General features: G+C 43.0%; 1 protein-coding gene across 5 annotated transcripts in view; it reads left to right on the forward strand.

Annotated features, from left to right (window-relative positions):
• Positions 1–17383, forward strand: part of LOC119964711 (cytosolic phospholipase A2-like) — a 183268-nt gene that overhangs the window by 155500 nt on the left and 10385 nt on the right. For all 5 annotated transcript variants that reach the window (XM_038794593.1, XM_038794592.1, XM_038794594.1 and 2 more), the window contains 3 exons: positions 7109–7293; positions 7958–8153; positions 14303–14460. In XM_038794593.1, the coding sequence (XP_038650521.1) occupies positions 7109–7293; positions 7958–8153; positions 14303–14460 (539 nt within the window). The remainder of the gene's footprint in view (positions 1–7108; positions 7294–7957; positions 8154–14302; positions 14461–17383) is intronic.

Genomic DNA, 17383 nt, shown 5'->3' on the forward strand with positions numbered 1-17383 from the left:
TAGAAGAACCTACCGACTGGGTAAACTCCATGGTTTGTGTAAAGAAAAAGAATGGCGATATTCGCAAATGAATGGATCCCAAAGATATTAACAAGAAAACCAAAAGAGAACATTACCAAACACCAAAGTGTGAGGAAATCACATCTGAAAATGCTGGAGCACAGTTCTTTACGAAGCTTGACACATCTCAGGGTTTCTGGTAGCTAAAGCTAGAAGAACAAAGTACAAAATATTGCACTTTTAATGCACCATTTGGACGGTACTGCTTCCTGAGAATGCCAATTGACATAATTTCGACATCAGAAATATTTCACCGTGCCATGAAGCACATAATCAAAGGCATCAAAGGTATATATGTGTATGTGGATGATGTCATTTGGGACTCAGCCATAGAAATGCACATTATGACATTGCTTTAAGTTCTAAAGAGCATCAGGCGAAATGGGCTGAAGCTCAACAAGCAAAAGTGCCAATTTAGAGTAACTGACGTCACATTCCTAGGTGACACCTAACCTGCACATCTTTGGACTGTGGGAGGAAACCGGAGCACCCGGAGGAAACCCACGCAGACATGGGGAGAACATGCAGACTCCGCACAGACAGTGACCCAGCAGGGAATCGAACCTGGGTCCCTGGCGCTGTGAAGCTACAGTGCTAATCACTTGTGCTACCATGCTGCCCATTGAAGAGGATACACGAAGGACATCTTGGGATTGAGAAGTGTAAACGGAGAGCTCGTGACTCTGTTTACTAGCCAGGTATAAACCAAGATATTAACAGGATGGTCAGTTGTTGTGACACATGCCAGATGCATGGTTGCAAATAAACAAGGGAACCTATGCAAATACCTGATTTACCGACGGCACCATGGCAGAAAGTAGCTAAGGATCTCTTTCGTCTCCAAGGGAAAGATTATTTAATGATCATAGATTATTTTTCAAACTATCCCGAAATGGCTCTACTGTAAAGCATAACGGTAAGCAGTGTAATACTGCACATCAAGTCAATTTTAGCTCGACACGGAATTCTGCAAGTCGTCGTGAGTGACAACAGTCCTTGTTTTAGCTGTAAGGAGCGGAAACACTTCGCAGTCACGTATGATTTATATCACGTCACGTCGAGTCCATTGTACCCTCAACCAATGGAAAAGCCAAAAAAGGTGTACATATTGTTAAGCAATTGTGAAGAAAGCAATGGACAGCCAATCTGATCCATATCGTGCACTATTGAGTTACAGAGCATCACCATTGTCACATGGTATATCGTCAGCAGAGTTACTCATGAATAGAGGGTTGAGTGCCACACCTCCACACTTGGAAAAGGAGGAGAATGCAGTGGTACTGCAGGAAATGCAACACATTAAAGAGAAGCAAAAGCAGTAATATTATAGAGTTTCAAGAACTTTACCACCTCTGAGCAGTGATGACATTGTGAGAGTAGAAGATTCAGGCAATTAGTCGAGAAAAGCCATTGTACTTGAAGAAGTAGCACCTCGTTCTTACAATGTATAGACAGAGGACAGGTCGGTTTTAAGAAGAAATCGTTGCGCACTCTTGGAAACCAGAGAAGACTTTCACAACAACATGATGGATGACAAATCTATATCAGAATCAACACAAGCTGCAGTGTCAGATAGTTCAGCAGTTCCTGAGCATGAGAATGTCATTCAGAACATTGAATCTACAAGTTCTGAGCAGCACGGTCAAACTTTGAGAAGATCAACCAGAGTCATAGAAAACCTGATCGACTCAATTTATACATTTGGACTATTTGTGCATACTATGTTTGCAGTTCTTGTGTGTGTGTGTGTGTGTGTTTTATATATATACTTTTTCAACCGGTTGAAACATTTATTTTAAATTAATACTGTTAGACTCATAGGCTCATGATATCACATGTAAATATACCGATGATAATGGATTAATTTATTCTTTCAAAGGAAAGGGGATGTAGTGATATCATGGTTGTGTTGTAATTCACCGACTGACCACTAGGAATCTCGCTAGTGAATGTTAGAGTCAGCTGACCTCTGACGAGGAAGCTGGAGAGAGGTTGCTTGTGCATTATTTTACTGTTATTCATGTGTTGTCTTGTATATAGTTCACCCACAGTTAATGTTAATGAATTGTTTAGAGCTTTAACTATAAGTGTTCATGTAATAAATCAGTCCATCCGACAAGAACATTACAAATTCATTGTTTTTTAAAAGTTATATCAGGCAGTAACATGAATGCTTTCTTTGAGTTAGAAATTTGCAATCAGGAATAACTAATAAATAATCAATGGTCACAAACAAGTTCACAGGGGAAAGAGAGTTGATATGTACAGTTAGCTGCATGTTCAGCGCTTCTTCCCTCATTATTTTACGTATTTAGTTGCCTCTCCATGGTGCAGCTGACTGCAATGTGCTTTGCGATTATATGCACACCAGTGTAGAGACAATGTGAAGAGCTCTCTGTGCCACACAATGAGGGCAGCTGCAGGGATATCCCCATGACAACAGTGGACAGAGACTGCACGGACAGTCTGTCACACTCCCTGTGCTACGTAGCAAAGAGATTTCTGGATTTTAAGGTTGTTAACCCTAATGTTGGAATTTATCTTCAGTGTTATATTTATGTTTATTGCGAATGAACATTCCTTATCTCAAGATCACACCCATGGGATTTAAAAGACTGTTCTATGTTTCTTGTGGCTATCTTGATAATGGTGCACATGCTTCTAGTTTCCTGTTCCAATATGATGAATATTTTCTTTCCTTTTCCCTTTGTATAAAAGATGAACCGGAAAAATTGGAACCATGTGCATTCTCTGATAGAGGAATGCTACCTGGGTATTTGGAATAAACATAGAGACACGAGGCTGTTAAGTCGCTCAAGCCCTTCCGAAATTCAATTGAATCATGGCTTTTTTGTATCTTACCTCCATCGGCTCACCTTGGTTCTGCAACCACTACTATCTTTGCCGAACAAAAATCTATCAATCTCATTTCTAGTATTTGTCAGTTGGCCTGTTTTGAGGGACGAGTGTTTCAGATTGTTTAAAGTTGTTTTTACATTGCATGAGACTGCAGGATTATTTCGAGGACTATCAGCTAATTTCACTAAAAACTAGATCGCCTGCCAGACAGTTTTAGTAAGCACCAACAATGTTCTACTTAGGTTGAAGATATCCACTTAAGATTTACATCTGGCCCCCACGAGGTACACCACGAGCCCGGTGGTGGCGGCCACCCTCAAGATATGGGGGCAGTGGAGGCGACATAGGGGGGAAATGGGAGGTCTGTTGGCGGCGCCAATAAGAGGGAACCATAGATTCATCCCGGGGAACATCGACGGGGGATTTCAGAGCTGGTACAGGGTGGGCATACGGCAGCTGAAGGACCTGTTTATAGAGGGGAGGTTTGCGAGCCTGGGAGGGCTGGAGGAGAAGTTTGAGCTCCCCCCGGGAAACATGTTCAGATATTTACAAGTGAAGGCATTTGCTAGACGGCAGGTGGAGGGGTTCCCCCTGCTCCCCAGTAAGGGGGCGAGTGATAGGGTGCTCTCGGGGGTCTGGGTCGGAGGGGGGAAGATATCAGACATCTACAAGATAATGCAGGAGGCGGAAGAAGCATCAGGGGAGGAGCTGAAAGCCAAGTGGGAAGGGGAGCTGGGAGAGCAGATAGAAGACGGGACGTGGGCGGATGCACTGGAGAAGGTCAATTCTTCCTCCTCGTGTGCGAGGCTGAGCCTCATTCAATTTAAGGTGCTGCATAGAGCTCACATGACGGGGACAAGGATGAGCCGGTTCTTTGGGGGTGAGGACAGGTGTGTCAGATGTCTGGGAAGCCCAGCGAACCATGTGCATATGTTCTGGGCATGTCCGGTGCTGGAAGGGTTCTGGAAGGGGGTGGCAAGGACGGTGTCGAAGGTGGTGGGGTCCAGGGTCAAACCAGGATGGGGGCTTGCGATCTTTGGGGTCGGGGTAGAACCGGGGGTACAGGAGGCTAGGGAGGCCGGAATACTGGCCTTTGCGTCCCTAGTGGCTCGACGAAGGATATTAATTCAATGGAAGGACGCGAGGCCTCCAAGCGTTGAAACTTGGATTAACGATATGGCTAGCTATATTCAGCTAGAAAGGATCAAATTTGCCCTGAGAGGGTCGGTACAGGGATTCTCCAGGCGGTGGCAACCTTTCCTTGACTTTTTAGATCAGAGATAGACGTTCGGGGTCGTGGCAGCAGCAACCCGGGGGGGGGGGGGGGGGGGGGGGGGGGGGAGGAGGGGAGGGAGGGGGGGGGGGGCAGCAAGGGTCGTGGGGGGACATGCACGACTGTAACACAGGCAAGTCTGCTCGCTGCTCATGTCTGAAACTGTAGGCTGCCTTGTTTGTTAAGGTTGCCTGGGGGGGGGGGGAGGACTGGTGCGCGCGAGAGGGCGGGCGAGGGAGGGACATTTGCCTAGAGGGATTGTGTTGTAAATAATTTAAAAATTAGTAGGGGTAAATGTTTGTATGGAAAAACTCTTTCAATAAAAATTATTTAAAAAAAAAAAAAAAGATTTACATCTGGGAGGTAGTGGCACTCGGACAAGTTTCACACAATGCCAGACTAGTATAAGGGGCACAAGCTGACAAGACTGATGCAGATAGAAAGTTCCCTTTCTGCAACATATTTTATGAACAGGAGTGTCCGTGCATGTTTTGAAAGATAATTTCTTGTTTTACTTGTTGCTTCTATGTTTTGTGTTAAATTATTTTTATTGCCGATGAACGTGACGAGCTGCAGGAAATCCTGGGCCCTTTCCACCCAGTGACTTTGGTAAAGTCACCCTTGATACATTGTTAAGCCACATAGACCAAAACGGATTCAATCCCTAGTTGATTCTGAATGATCTGATCTCAACACTCTGGCATTAGGAAGGTGACAGGGCCGGGGCCTTGGGTGGGGAGGTGGGTAGAATTTTCCCATCCTCATCGCTTCCTTTTAAGTCCTACTAAAATGTATGATGGGGTAAGTTAGGGCCTTAATTGACTGTCAATGCTGTCAAAGCTTTCAGTGAATTGACTAGTAGGGTAGAGCCCATGGAACAGGCACTTTATAGACAGAAAAGCAAAATGTTGGTCAAGCCTAATGCTACATTTTAGAATCCCTACAGTACATTCGGCCCATTGAGCCTGCACCAACACTACCTAGGCCCAATCCCACCCTGTAACCTCACCCCAAGGGCCAATTTAGCATGTCCAATCCACCCAACCTGCAAATCTTTGGGTTTTGTGGGGTGACACCCACTCAGACACAGAGAGAATGTGCAAACTCCACACGGACAGTGACCCGGGGTCAGGCGCCATGAGGCAGCAGTGCTAACCACTGCACCACCGTGCCGCCCAGATACCATGCAAATATAATGGGTGAAAGAGAAAGCAGGGAATTATATATCTGTTAGTCTAATGCCTGTTGTGGGCAAATTATTTGAGGACAGAGCGATTGTACACTGGAGATGTTTAAGCTGATCCATGCATCAACATGGATCAGTAATTGGTAATGTCTTGATGAGCCCACTTGTGCTTCTTGAGGAAGTAACTAAAGCAATGGACTTTAGATAGGGATGTAGTTTATATGGACTTTCAGAAGACATTCAGTAAGACTTCAGATAACAGACGGTTGGCTAAAATTAAAGCTCATGAAATTGAAGGCAAATTACTGAACTAATTAGGAGATTGGCTAGGTGGTAGAAAACGAAGCAAGGATAATGGATATGTACTGGAATTGGGGAAAGAGACTAGTGGCGGCACGGTAGCACAGTGGTTAGTTGCTTTACAGCGCCAGGGACCCAGTCTGCGGAGTCTGCACGTTCTCATCTTGTCTGCGTGGGTTTCCTCCGGGTGCTCCCTTTTCCTCCCACAAGTCCCGAAAGACGTGCTTGTTAGGTGAATTGGACATTCTGAATTCTCCCTCTGTGTACCCAAACAGGCGCTGGAGTGTGGCGGCTAGGGGCTTTTCACAGCAACTTCATTGCAGTGTTGTGACAATAATAAATATTATTATTATTAATGTCCCACCAAGGATTTGTGCGAAGCCATCAACTATTCACTATGCTTATCAATTATTTAGATAATGGAGTCACATATCCAATTTTGCCGATAACACAAATGTTCGTAGCACATAGAATAAGTAGTGCAGATGGGAGCATAAAATTGTAAAGAGATATTCATAGTGGGCATAGCGAGTGGGCAAAGCTGTGGCCAAACGATTTCAAATGAGGTAATCTCTATTATGGACCAAAAAATAATAAATTCAAGTATTATTTAAATGGAGAAGAGCTAAAGAGATTTAGGGATCCAGATATTTAGATCACTGAAATGTAGTAGCCATCTTTAAAAAAAATCAAAACACAAGTGAAATGTTAACCTTTCCACTTTTCTGCCCTGACTGGAACATATCTGGGTATAGTCCAAAATGATATGTTAGCCTTTGAAAAGGTGCAGTGCTGATTCACCAGAATATTATTGTAAGGCTCCAAATGTGAGATTATGCAGAAAGATTACATAAACTAGACCTGTTTTCTCTGAAACACTTATGATTAAGGGATGGCTTGATGTTCTTCGGATTTTGAAAGAAATTGATAGGGTAGCTAGAGATGAGGAAGCCTAGGACAAGGGAATATAATATTCAGATCAGAGCTAGGCCATTCAAAAGAGAAGTTAGGAAACACTTCTTCACATGCAGGATGGTAGAAGCGTGGAACCATCTCCCACTAAAGTGGTAGATGCTAGCTCAAACGAATAATTGTCAACCTGCGACCAAACAATTTGCTAACCAAGGATATTAAGGGGTATGGATGTTGGCAGATGGATGGGGTCGGATACGGAGCGGCAATGATCTAGTTGAATGGTGTAATAGGCTCCAGGAGCTGAGTGGCCTACATTCATTCCACTGTTCCTATTTGTACCTCTCCTGATTCCTTTAACTATGGCAACAATTTAGCATGTTCAACATAGTTATTAAAATTATTCTTTGCTGTAATCGAGGAATGCTAATTGATAGACTGAAAGAGGGTGAAGGCAGATTCAGGGAGTTGGCTCTTTGGGTAATCTGAGTTTGTTTCCTGCTCCAATATCCCTGCAGATCCAGATGAGTTTGAAAGAATTTATGAACCGCTCGATGTGAAAAGTAAGAAGATCCATGTGGTGGACAGTGGGCTCACCTTCAACCTGCCTTACCCACTAATATTGAGACCCCAGCGCGCAATCGACCTCATCATCTCCTTCGATTTTTCTGCCAGACCAAGTGACTCCAGCCCACCGTTTAAGGTTAAAAAATAAGTTACCTTAATGCAAAGCTATTTTATAGGTCAATGTGTAAGAATAACCCATTCTCAAAGCCAATACATGGAAGTGCTTGAACTATTTTTGAAAGTGTCGCCTTCATGTGAAATTTCAAGATCAGTTCCAACTGGCCTTAACTTTGTCAAAGAGCATTCGCTGCCTGTTTTTCTGCAACTTTGACTCAATTCATTTTGAAGATAGAAGGTATAAAAAATGAGTAAGTATGTTAATGCACTGTCCCGTGTGACATTATTGAGATTGGGTCATGACAAACCAACATCCTGGACCAACAATTCTGCTGATGCTTGGGGGTTGATGTGCCACTAGCAGGATTACAGATACCTAGAAATTCATGGATGTTTGGGGATGATTGATCAGCGTTCAGTTCCATAATTGTGATCTCAGAAACTCGAGCAGTCCTATCCTAAAAGTTGCCCTTTGTTACGTTGTGAAATATCGCTGAATGAATGAATGAACAATGGTTCCGGAATGACCATCGGAGGTTGATGGGCTTAAAAGTCTGTAGAACCGAAGGAAAAGCCTGGTGTGTTCAGCAACCTCATAGTTAAGTGCTAAGTATCTGTTTGTTTATTTATTATGACACTGCCTCTCATGGGCAACCTCAATACCATCCTGTGTAATTTGACAGGAGCTCTTGCTGGCAGAGAAGTGGGCAAGAATGAACAAGTTGCCATTTCCCAAGATTGACACCAAAGTCTTCGACCGAGAAGGATTAAAAGAATGCTACGTCTTCAAGCCCAAAAACCCAATGACGGAGAAAGACTGTCCAACCATCATCCACTTTGTTCTTGCAAACATCAATTTCAGGCATTATAAAGCACCAGGTAAAGGACTTTAGAGATTGACTGAGAATTACTTCACCTGACTTGATTTCAGACATACAATTGCCAAACTCATGGAAAATTGTTCCCTTCAATTTTCTGATGCATTGCCGAAGGGTCAGTTGGACTTTTAATGTCACCAATTTATTTTACCAGAGAGGGCACCATAGCAAAACCCCATGCTTTCCTCACACAGGAACCACATACCAAGAGGAATCATGGAGGAGCCTGATTTTTTTTTGTGCAGGAACATTGAGGTTAGTTGTAGCTCCTCTATTTCCATTCTGCCGCTGAGATCAGATAACTCGCCACAAAGGACTGAACCAAGGGTTTCTATTCAAGATGGTTGTTTTCCACTTTAGTCAGTGCACCTACAAGTAGACCTTATGCCCTATTTTTAATGGTAAGCATAGTATATAAACTCTTGTGGTTCTTTAGTTTTCCATCATGGTCCCTCAGCTTTATTATATACAGAAAATGTACATTTGTGCCCATTGAACTGTAAAGTAAAATGTCAGATTGCCAATAACTTGCAGGCTATACTACCTCAATGTGTAACCATTTCCACAGTATCACCTAACTGAAAGCTTGGTCCAGTAACTTGATCAAGTCATTAGTATGCATATAATAAATAGATTTAGCCAACTCCGGCGTGATGCTACCACCAAACACATCTTCCCTTCACGCCCTCTGCCAGCATTCCACCGAGACCGTTCCCTCAGAGATAATCTAGTCCACTCCTCTGCCATACCCAACACCTCTCCCATGGCACCTTCCCATGCAATCGCAGAAAGTGTAACACCTGCCCCTTTACCATGCTTAACATCTCAGACCCAAAACATTCATTCCAGGTTAGTAATGTTTCACTTGCACCTCTTTCAATTTCATCTTTTGCATTCGCTGTTCCCAATGTGGTCTCCTCTATATCGGAGAGACCAAAGGTAGACTGAGTGATCGCTTTGCTGAGCACCTTCGATCCGTGCACGTTCAGGACCCTGACCTTCCTGTTGCTTTGCCATTTTAACAAAAGACCATGCTCCCATGCCCTCATGTCTGACCTTGGTCTGCTGCAATGTTCCAGTGAAGCTCAACACAAACTGGAGGAACAACATCTCACCTTCCGGTTAGGCACGCTACAGCCTTCCAGTCTCAACATCAAATTCAACAACTTCAGATGATTAGCTGTACCCCACCTCGACCTTTTGTTTTCATTCCATTTCATTTTAATTGTCTTTTACCTTTTATTTGTTTCTTGTCTTTCTTTATATACATATATATATATATATATATATATACATAGTTCCCCCCCTATATTATCCCCCCCGCCACGCACACACTCCCGCTCCTACATCTGTCACAGCTTACCCTCTGATTTTAGTTTCTCTGCTGTTTGGCCTTTCACTACTTTTATTCTCTCTGGGGATTGCCAATAGCCCTCTGTTCCCTTGGTTTCTGTGGCTATGACTCGTCTTTCATTCCCTCACCCCACAGTCTAAATATCTCCCACTTTCTGTTCATTTTAGCTTTGACAAAGGATCATCTGGACTCGAAATGTTAGCTCTTTTCTCTCCCTACAGATGCTGCCAGACCTGCTGAGACTTAGCAGCATTTTCTCTTTTGGCATTAGTATATACATATACATATATATACATATATACGATATATATATATATATATATCGAACCCAGGTTCGATTTCCGGCTGGGTCACTGTCTGTGTGGAGTCTGCACGTCCTCCCCGTGTGTGCGTGGGTTTCCTCCGGGTGCTCCGGTTTCCTCCCACTGTCCAAAGATGTGCGGGTTAGGTGGATTGGCCATGATAAATTGCCCGTAGTGTCCTAAAAAGTAAGGTTAAGGGGGGGTTGTATGGTATAGGGTGGATACGTGGCTTTGAGTAGGGTGATCATTGCTCGGCACAACATCGAGGGCCGAAGGGCCTGTTCTGTGCTGTACTGTTCTATGTTCTATATATATAATTAGAACTAATCTGGACAGGGTGCCTACATTTGACCTTTATACAAGGCCGATTGACTCTGGATGAACAACTACATTTAACAATACATATGTAATCTATTGCAGCTTTAAAATTCTAGTCATGGATCTTGACCCACATCAGACACAGGTCGTGGGAGGCCAGCAATGTGGAAATCATACAGTTGACCTGAGTTGGCAGGTGGAAATATCACCCCATCCAAGCCAAGGATCAAATTTCCCACTATAACAACAGTCATTGTTCTAGAAAAGTTATTCACTGTGTGAAAAGCTTTGGGCGCGATTCTCCCAACGAGAGACTGAGTGCCGACGCCGGAGGCCGCTCCTCGCCCCCTATTCTCTCCCCCCCCCCCCCCCCCCCCCCCCCCCCCCCCCCCCCGGTGGGGGCTAGGAGCGGCATTGCGCGAATCTCGGGCGCCGGGCCTTGACACTTACGTCAAAGCGGCGCGCCGAGAATAACGTGGCCGGCGGCACCTAAGTGGTTGCCTTCTTCCCCTCCGCTGCCCCGCAAGACATGGCGGCTTGATCTTGCGGGGCGGCGGAGGGGAAAGAGTGCGCCTCTTAGAGACGCCGGCCCGACGTTCAGTGGGCACCGATCGCGGGCCAGTCACCTCACGAGCACGCCCGTGGTGTTCGATCCTCTCTCCGCCCCCCACAGGCCCCACACTTACCTGTCGCGCGATGTTCATGCCGGCAGCGACCAGGTGTGGTTGACACCGGCGTGAACCGGTCGGGGTCGTCTGGCCACTCGGCCCATCCGGGCCGGAGAATCTGTGGTCGCCGGGAAAAACGGCGAGTGGCGTGTCGCAAAACGTGGCACGCCATTTGGGGGGTGGGGGGGGGGGGGGTGGGAGAATCATGGGGGTGCCAGGGCGGCGTGGCGTGATTCGCCCGGCCCTCCAGCGATTCTCTCTCTTCCCCCCCCCCCCCGGCGTGGGGAGCGGATAATCGTGGCCTTTGTCTCTCATTAATATTAATATTATATGATGCTACATAGATTCAAGCCTTGTTATTATTATTATTATCCCTTCATCCATGTTGTCATGAACCACACTGATGTTATCTGCGAGGGTATTCCAACTTGGAACACTGGTTCGTGGGAGTGCATTTTTTTTTGGAATGTTGTGAGGAATGAAAACCCAGTGAGAATAAGTAGTTCAGTCGCCATTTAACAATTATTAAAGACTATTTATTAAATTAAAGAAAAGACAAAGACACCATGAACAGCACTATACTACACTAAGACAATTAAGTATCCAAATTGCTGAACATACACACAGTTTCTGTCGAATATACTTGTTCCCCTTGTAGAATACCCTTGTTTCAAACTATATCCACGATCCCTGAACTCCTTAAGACTTCCTTACTCCTCAAACAACATCCAAATTAAATAAATCTATAAGTTAAAACCAGCTTATAGTTACCACATGATACAGAGATGATAATCAAATCTGGGAAATGTTTTCACGTGGTCCAGTGAAGATATTTGAACTCCCTTTGCAAAGGTTTTCTGCACTGCCTTGGCTCTAAGACTTCGAGGCTGTTAGATGTAAAACCTTTCCTCCAGGTTGCTAGATGGAAACTGACTTGTCTACTTCTGAGGCTGCTAGGTGTCAACTGGCTTCCCTTGCTTCTGAGGGTCCTGGCCATTATACCTTTGTTCCACTTTTGTGCTGCCTTCTGTGTATTTGGCTGTCTGCCCCTCTCAAATACCTTGACTCTAGACATTAGCCTGTGTATGCTTCATTGATCTCCTCAATTGCCTAACTGATCTGTTTCTAATAGGGGATTCATATCTGATCCTATCTGCTACTCTCGTTACTGGGAAAGATGCATCCCATCCTACCTTTTGTAGGCTGTCTACTGCTAGGCAGATTTCTATCTAGGGTATATCATGTCCTTTTAGGCCTTGTTAAATTAATTTTACTGCTGCTGCCCAAGAAAATCCATGACCATGTCCAATGCATCTACCCAGCACCTTTTCCTTGGACCAAGGTTATTTCCTAATGCAGTGTTTTGTCTCCAGAAGCATGCATGCTTGCTTTTTTATAATACAGTGCCGTTTCCAAAGGCCAGATTTTCATATAAATGAGGTATAACATTGAGTCCAGTGCATTGTGAACAAGTATGAATACTTTTGCAAACATCACCACAGCCATTACAGAGTTCACATTATCAATAACTATGATGCTCCTCATCACATGATGGTTCCAATGGTAAAAGGAAAAAGAATTGAATCCAATAAAATCTATGTAAAGTCAATATTCCAGTGAAGCACGAACACTATAGATTAGAATTTCCAGATTGCAACAGGGGGCTTATGTGAATGAAATAATTCTCCAATTCTGCTCACCGAGCTCGAACAGAGTAAATGTTTCATATATGGGTTTTGCAGATAGACCTAAATAATTAAAAAGTGTATACATATATTTTTATATATGTCTCTTATCCTGTGTACATAACGGTAAATATACTTTGTTCAAAAACCCAATAAAAAACATTTATTTAAAAAAAAATAATAATTTAAAAAGTGTTATTTTTTTTTAAAAATTCCATTCTGTTTACCGCCATTAATCTCAAAGATAAACCTAAAGGCAGCAAATTGCCATCATTGCAGCATTAAAATGGCGTAAATCTGAGATTTGACTCAGCATAGGTTTTCTGAAGGATGTAGAGAGCTTTCTCTCAGACAAACTTGATGATTCCCTTTCAAAAAGAAAGCAAGCCGCGTTTTTTAAATATTTGATCACCTATTAACAGTATAATTCAGAATCATGAAAGCTGTTAAAGATATTCAGAAACCAAGGTCACCCTGTGTTGAGTGAAATGTTAAAAGGTTTAGCCAGTCTTGTGTGATCCTGAGATCAGGCAAACACCAGGTTTCGTCTCTAGTCCTAGTCAGAGTTAGGGCAGCAGCAGCTGAAAGAGTCCTGTAACTGGCCCGAGCACACAGGACCAGACAAAGCGTTCATACATCACTGTCCCCTAAATCCCCTCTGGGAAGTATGAATGGAGTCTTCAGGTGAGTAAATGGTCTCTATGGTCAAATATTGCAATGCAACACTACTCGGTGCCTAACCATACACCAAAGAATGGTTGAATGTTAACCGAAAATGCTGGAAATACTTATGTATGAAGAGTGAAACAGAGCTAATGTTTCAGGTCAATGATATTTCATGAGAATGGTTAACTGTTTGGGAAGGGATTGGATATCAACGGTGTTATGATGCCAGATGATAATGCTGAATAAGTCAAATCCCAGAGTAAAACCTGGCTTGATAGATTCTAACTTGTGTTTTTGATAGAAATTGTGGAGGTCAGTTACTGAACACATTCATGATAGCCTGCCTGTAAACTCAAAGAATAAGATGTTTATTAAACAATAAAAATGAACTGTATCACACTAGATAAAAAGGTTGGAAAGTGTTCAATACAGATAAGAAAAAGTGAGTCAGTTTACACTATTACTTTCATCCCAGCAATCCTTACAGACATAAAATCCCAGTGAAGATTTACCACTGTCTCAACACTAAGGTGCCTTGCTTGGGTTGGCTCAGTTTCAAACTGTTTTCTTCCAGTGAACTTCTGAACATTCACTAGATGCTTTTTTTCAGCTGCTATCTCTCCATAAGACACCCAAACACTGCAATCTAGACTCACTGTTACTTCAACTTCAGAGCAAACACGAGTTCCCTAAACTCTGTTCCCCAGCCGGCTTGCAGGATTTCTTGCAAGAGAGTTTTGGATCGTCTGCCTGACAGCCCTTCTGTATTTCCCTGTCTCTCTGTGTGTCTATGGTCCCCTGTCATTAACAACAGCGCAGTTTTTCTTCTATTTTAATCTTCACAAAACTACTAGCCCTTCGGTAATCCATCTCTTCACTTCAAGAGTTGTAAAACCTCTTTTGAAAAGCATGTATACAAACAAGGCCCCAAACCTCCTACCACCCAACTCTCAAATGAAACTGAAATCAGGTTTCATCTTTCTTAACACGCAAGTACAAAATTTAAATCAAACTTAAAGCTATATATTGTTCCTAACTTCACCTGCCTTGACTGAGTATATTAGAAGAAGGGGTGGGGGGGTGAAAATAATATGGTCATGGAAAATAAAGTGCCAATACCGATATTTGTACTGAAACCAACCTTGTCTTTGTTGAAGGTGTTAAACGAGAAAACGAGAAAGACATTGAGAATGTGGACTTTGACATCTTTGATGATGCTGACTCCCCATATTCTACTTTCAACTTCCAGTATTCCAATAAGGCGTTTACACAGCTTCATGATCTAATGGAGTTTAACACGCTTAACAATATTGAGGTATGTTTGAAACAGCACATTGGGCTGAAGGGTTAGTATTTCAAGCCTTATTTAAGTTTTCATTCCGACTCACTGGCAGTAGAGATAAATAACCTAGGTGAATGAACCTCTTAAACCTTGTTTTATAAAGAAAACATTGTAAAATATAAAAGATAGCTGGTAGTAAATGACACAGGCAGAAGGAGTATTCAAAGATTTTTCTTTTAATCTCAATTTATTTGACCCTCTTGTTATCAAGATTTAGGAATTATATTAAAATCCTCAAGAGGGTGCAAATGGATTGAAGTCGGCGATTCCAGATATCAAGAAGTTAAGTTAACAGAAAAGATCCAATAAGAAATTTGTTGTCAAAGTTAAAGGGAGATTATTAAATCAGATAGTTCAAGAAATAATTAGGTGCATTTTTAGAGAGAGAAATGATTGAGAGAGAGGTGATGTGGAGGGTGAGTCTGAAACAATCTGCCAAACATATTCACCTTTATGCCATTTTTCTGGCCCTAAAAAGATATTCTGTTGCGCTGATTGGACAATAAAGTGACAAAAATAATTATTTGATAAGAAGCTAGAAAGTTAATTAAGAAACAGACTTCAGAGCCACCTAATGGCTGGAGTATACATTTGCACGGCTACAAAATTGAATGGGATGAATTGACGTGTTTTGCCATGCAAATGTTGACAGAAAATCATGATCAAAAAGCACAACAAAAGGAAATGAGGTTTTGTGGACAGGAATTTCCTGCTATGTGTAAAGGTTTTATTGCTATATGGATAGTTTTTGGATTCTAGTCAATAGACAAGAGGACAAGTTGATTGCAGGCCCCTATCAGTGGCACTCTGTAAATTAAGATGCAAAAGGGTTGTTTAGATCTTCCTCTGTTTATTTACCAAGGGACTGAAAATTGTTTAATACGAGTTATTGGACTTGTTTTGCCTCTTTTTGGATTTTGCTGTACTACAGCTTCTTTAAAATTCAGAATTATTAGAAGAAATCTGAATTAACAGTGGAACCACTACTGTGAACATGTAATTGGAGAGCAAAAGGAACACTGTAACAACTGGACAAAAAGGCCCAGATTTTCACTCCTTTTTAAACAAAAATTGTTTTCCAATTAAGGCACAATTTAGAATTTAGAACAGTACAGTACAGAACAGGCCCTTCGGCCCTCGATGTTGTGCCGAGCAATGATCACCCTACTCAAACTCACGTATCCACCCTATACCCGTAACCCAACAACTCCCCCTTAACCTTACTTATTAGAACACTACGGGCAATTTAGCATGGCCAATCCACCAATTTAGCGGGGTCAATCCACCTACCCTGCACATATTTGGGTTGTGGAGGTGAGACCCACACAGGCACGGGGAGAATGAGCAATCTCCACACAGTCGCATTCAAACCCGGGTCCTCGGAGTCCTGAGGCAGCAGTGCTAACTACTCCATCACCATGCCGCCCCCAGATTTTCACTCCTGAGGAGGGTACACGAGTCTAGAAATTTTCCATCTCGCTGCACCCTCCTCAAGGGGGCGTGGGGAGAGGGCACACCCAATCTTCGTTCCGGGTTCAGATTGGATCAGGCCGACCACCCCCAATTGCGATTGGAGGCAGCCACCGGAGCTGCTGAATGCTACTGCAGACTGTTAAAAGGCCCACCATTTCCCATGGGCTTCATCCCAGTTGTGTTTCTGTACATTAGGCCCTCTACCCTCATGCTCCCTTCCATGCCTCCATCCACACCTCTTGTCCCCCCTCTTTGCCCCCGCCACCCACAATGGCCCTTCATACCCGCCAAGCAAACCCATGCCCAAACACACACCACAATGGTCCCTTATAGCCTCCCGTGCCAACTTAATGAAAGTTCATGCCAATTCAGACACCACCATTTGCTCTTGCAACCTCCATGCAAACTCACCAACTATCTACCTTGGGAAGAACTCAGGAGCCATGTTGAGATGAAATGAAATAAAGTTCTAAATATCTTTTACAACTTTAATTATATAATAACTTCCATTCATGAAAACCCATTCAAAACTTTAAAATTTCCTCAAGTACGTATTTCTGTATAAAACAAACAGACTTGTGTTCATAACCACACATCAAAGACTTTGAATCCTTTTTAATAACCTCTTTGAACTGTCAATGAAACTGTGTAGTTGGGATCCCCTGCTGGTATAATTATAATTTGTGGAAAGCAGCTCAACATTAATTGTAACACATTGATAGATAGCCCTTACAGTAATAACAACAAACAGCTGTTGCAACTACTACACTAAATTATTTTTACCTCTCAATGATATGGACAACCATTTTAATTTTTAAAGGGCTGGGGATCTATATACCTTCACAGCTTGACAGTTCAAAATACCTTCTCCACTCTTCAAGAGCACTTATGTCTGCTCAAAGAGATTGTGTCTCCCATACTGCAGATTGAAGCCATTGCTGCAGTGAAAATGGGCTCTGCTTGAACTCAGCGCTGAGTTCAAATATCCCTCCTGAGTTTGGGGTTTCCCTCTTGTGTGAATTATGCCCTACCGGCAAAAATGGAATCTGTTGGAAATGGGGGCGAAACTTCTGGATCTAGATCCCAACCTTCATGTTGGAAAGTCCGCAGATTCAGACTCCATGACACGACAAAATCTGGGCCAAAGTGTTTCAAAATGTTCAGATTAGCTGCTGAATTGAATGCATTTACAACAGAGTAACTTGAATTTGAGAGGATCCTAAAATGAATATGAGCCTAACAATCTGATGTGTATAGGGTATGAAAGCACTGTTTCTCCTCCAAAACCTTGACTTTAATGATGCACCTGGTTATTGCCTTGGACCTTAGTTTTCTAGTTCCTACATTTGCAGATGCTGTTGAGTTTTGTCTTTCTCCCTCCTCTTTAGACTCCAAGGCTGTTTCTCATCTGTCCAACTGCTTG

The sequence above is a fragment of the Scyliorhinus canicula genome, chromosome 4 (genome assembly GCF_902713615.1).
Source record: "Scyliorhinus canicula chromosome 4, sScyCan1.1, whole genome shotgun sequence".
Classification (NCBI taxonomy): domain Eukaryota; kingdom Metazoa; phylum Chordata; class Chondrichthyes; order Carcharhiniformes; family Scyliorhinidae; genus Scyliorhinus; species Scyliorhinus canicula.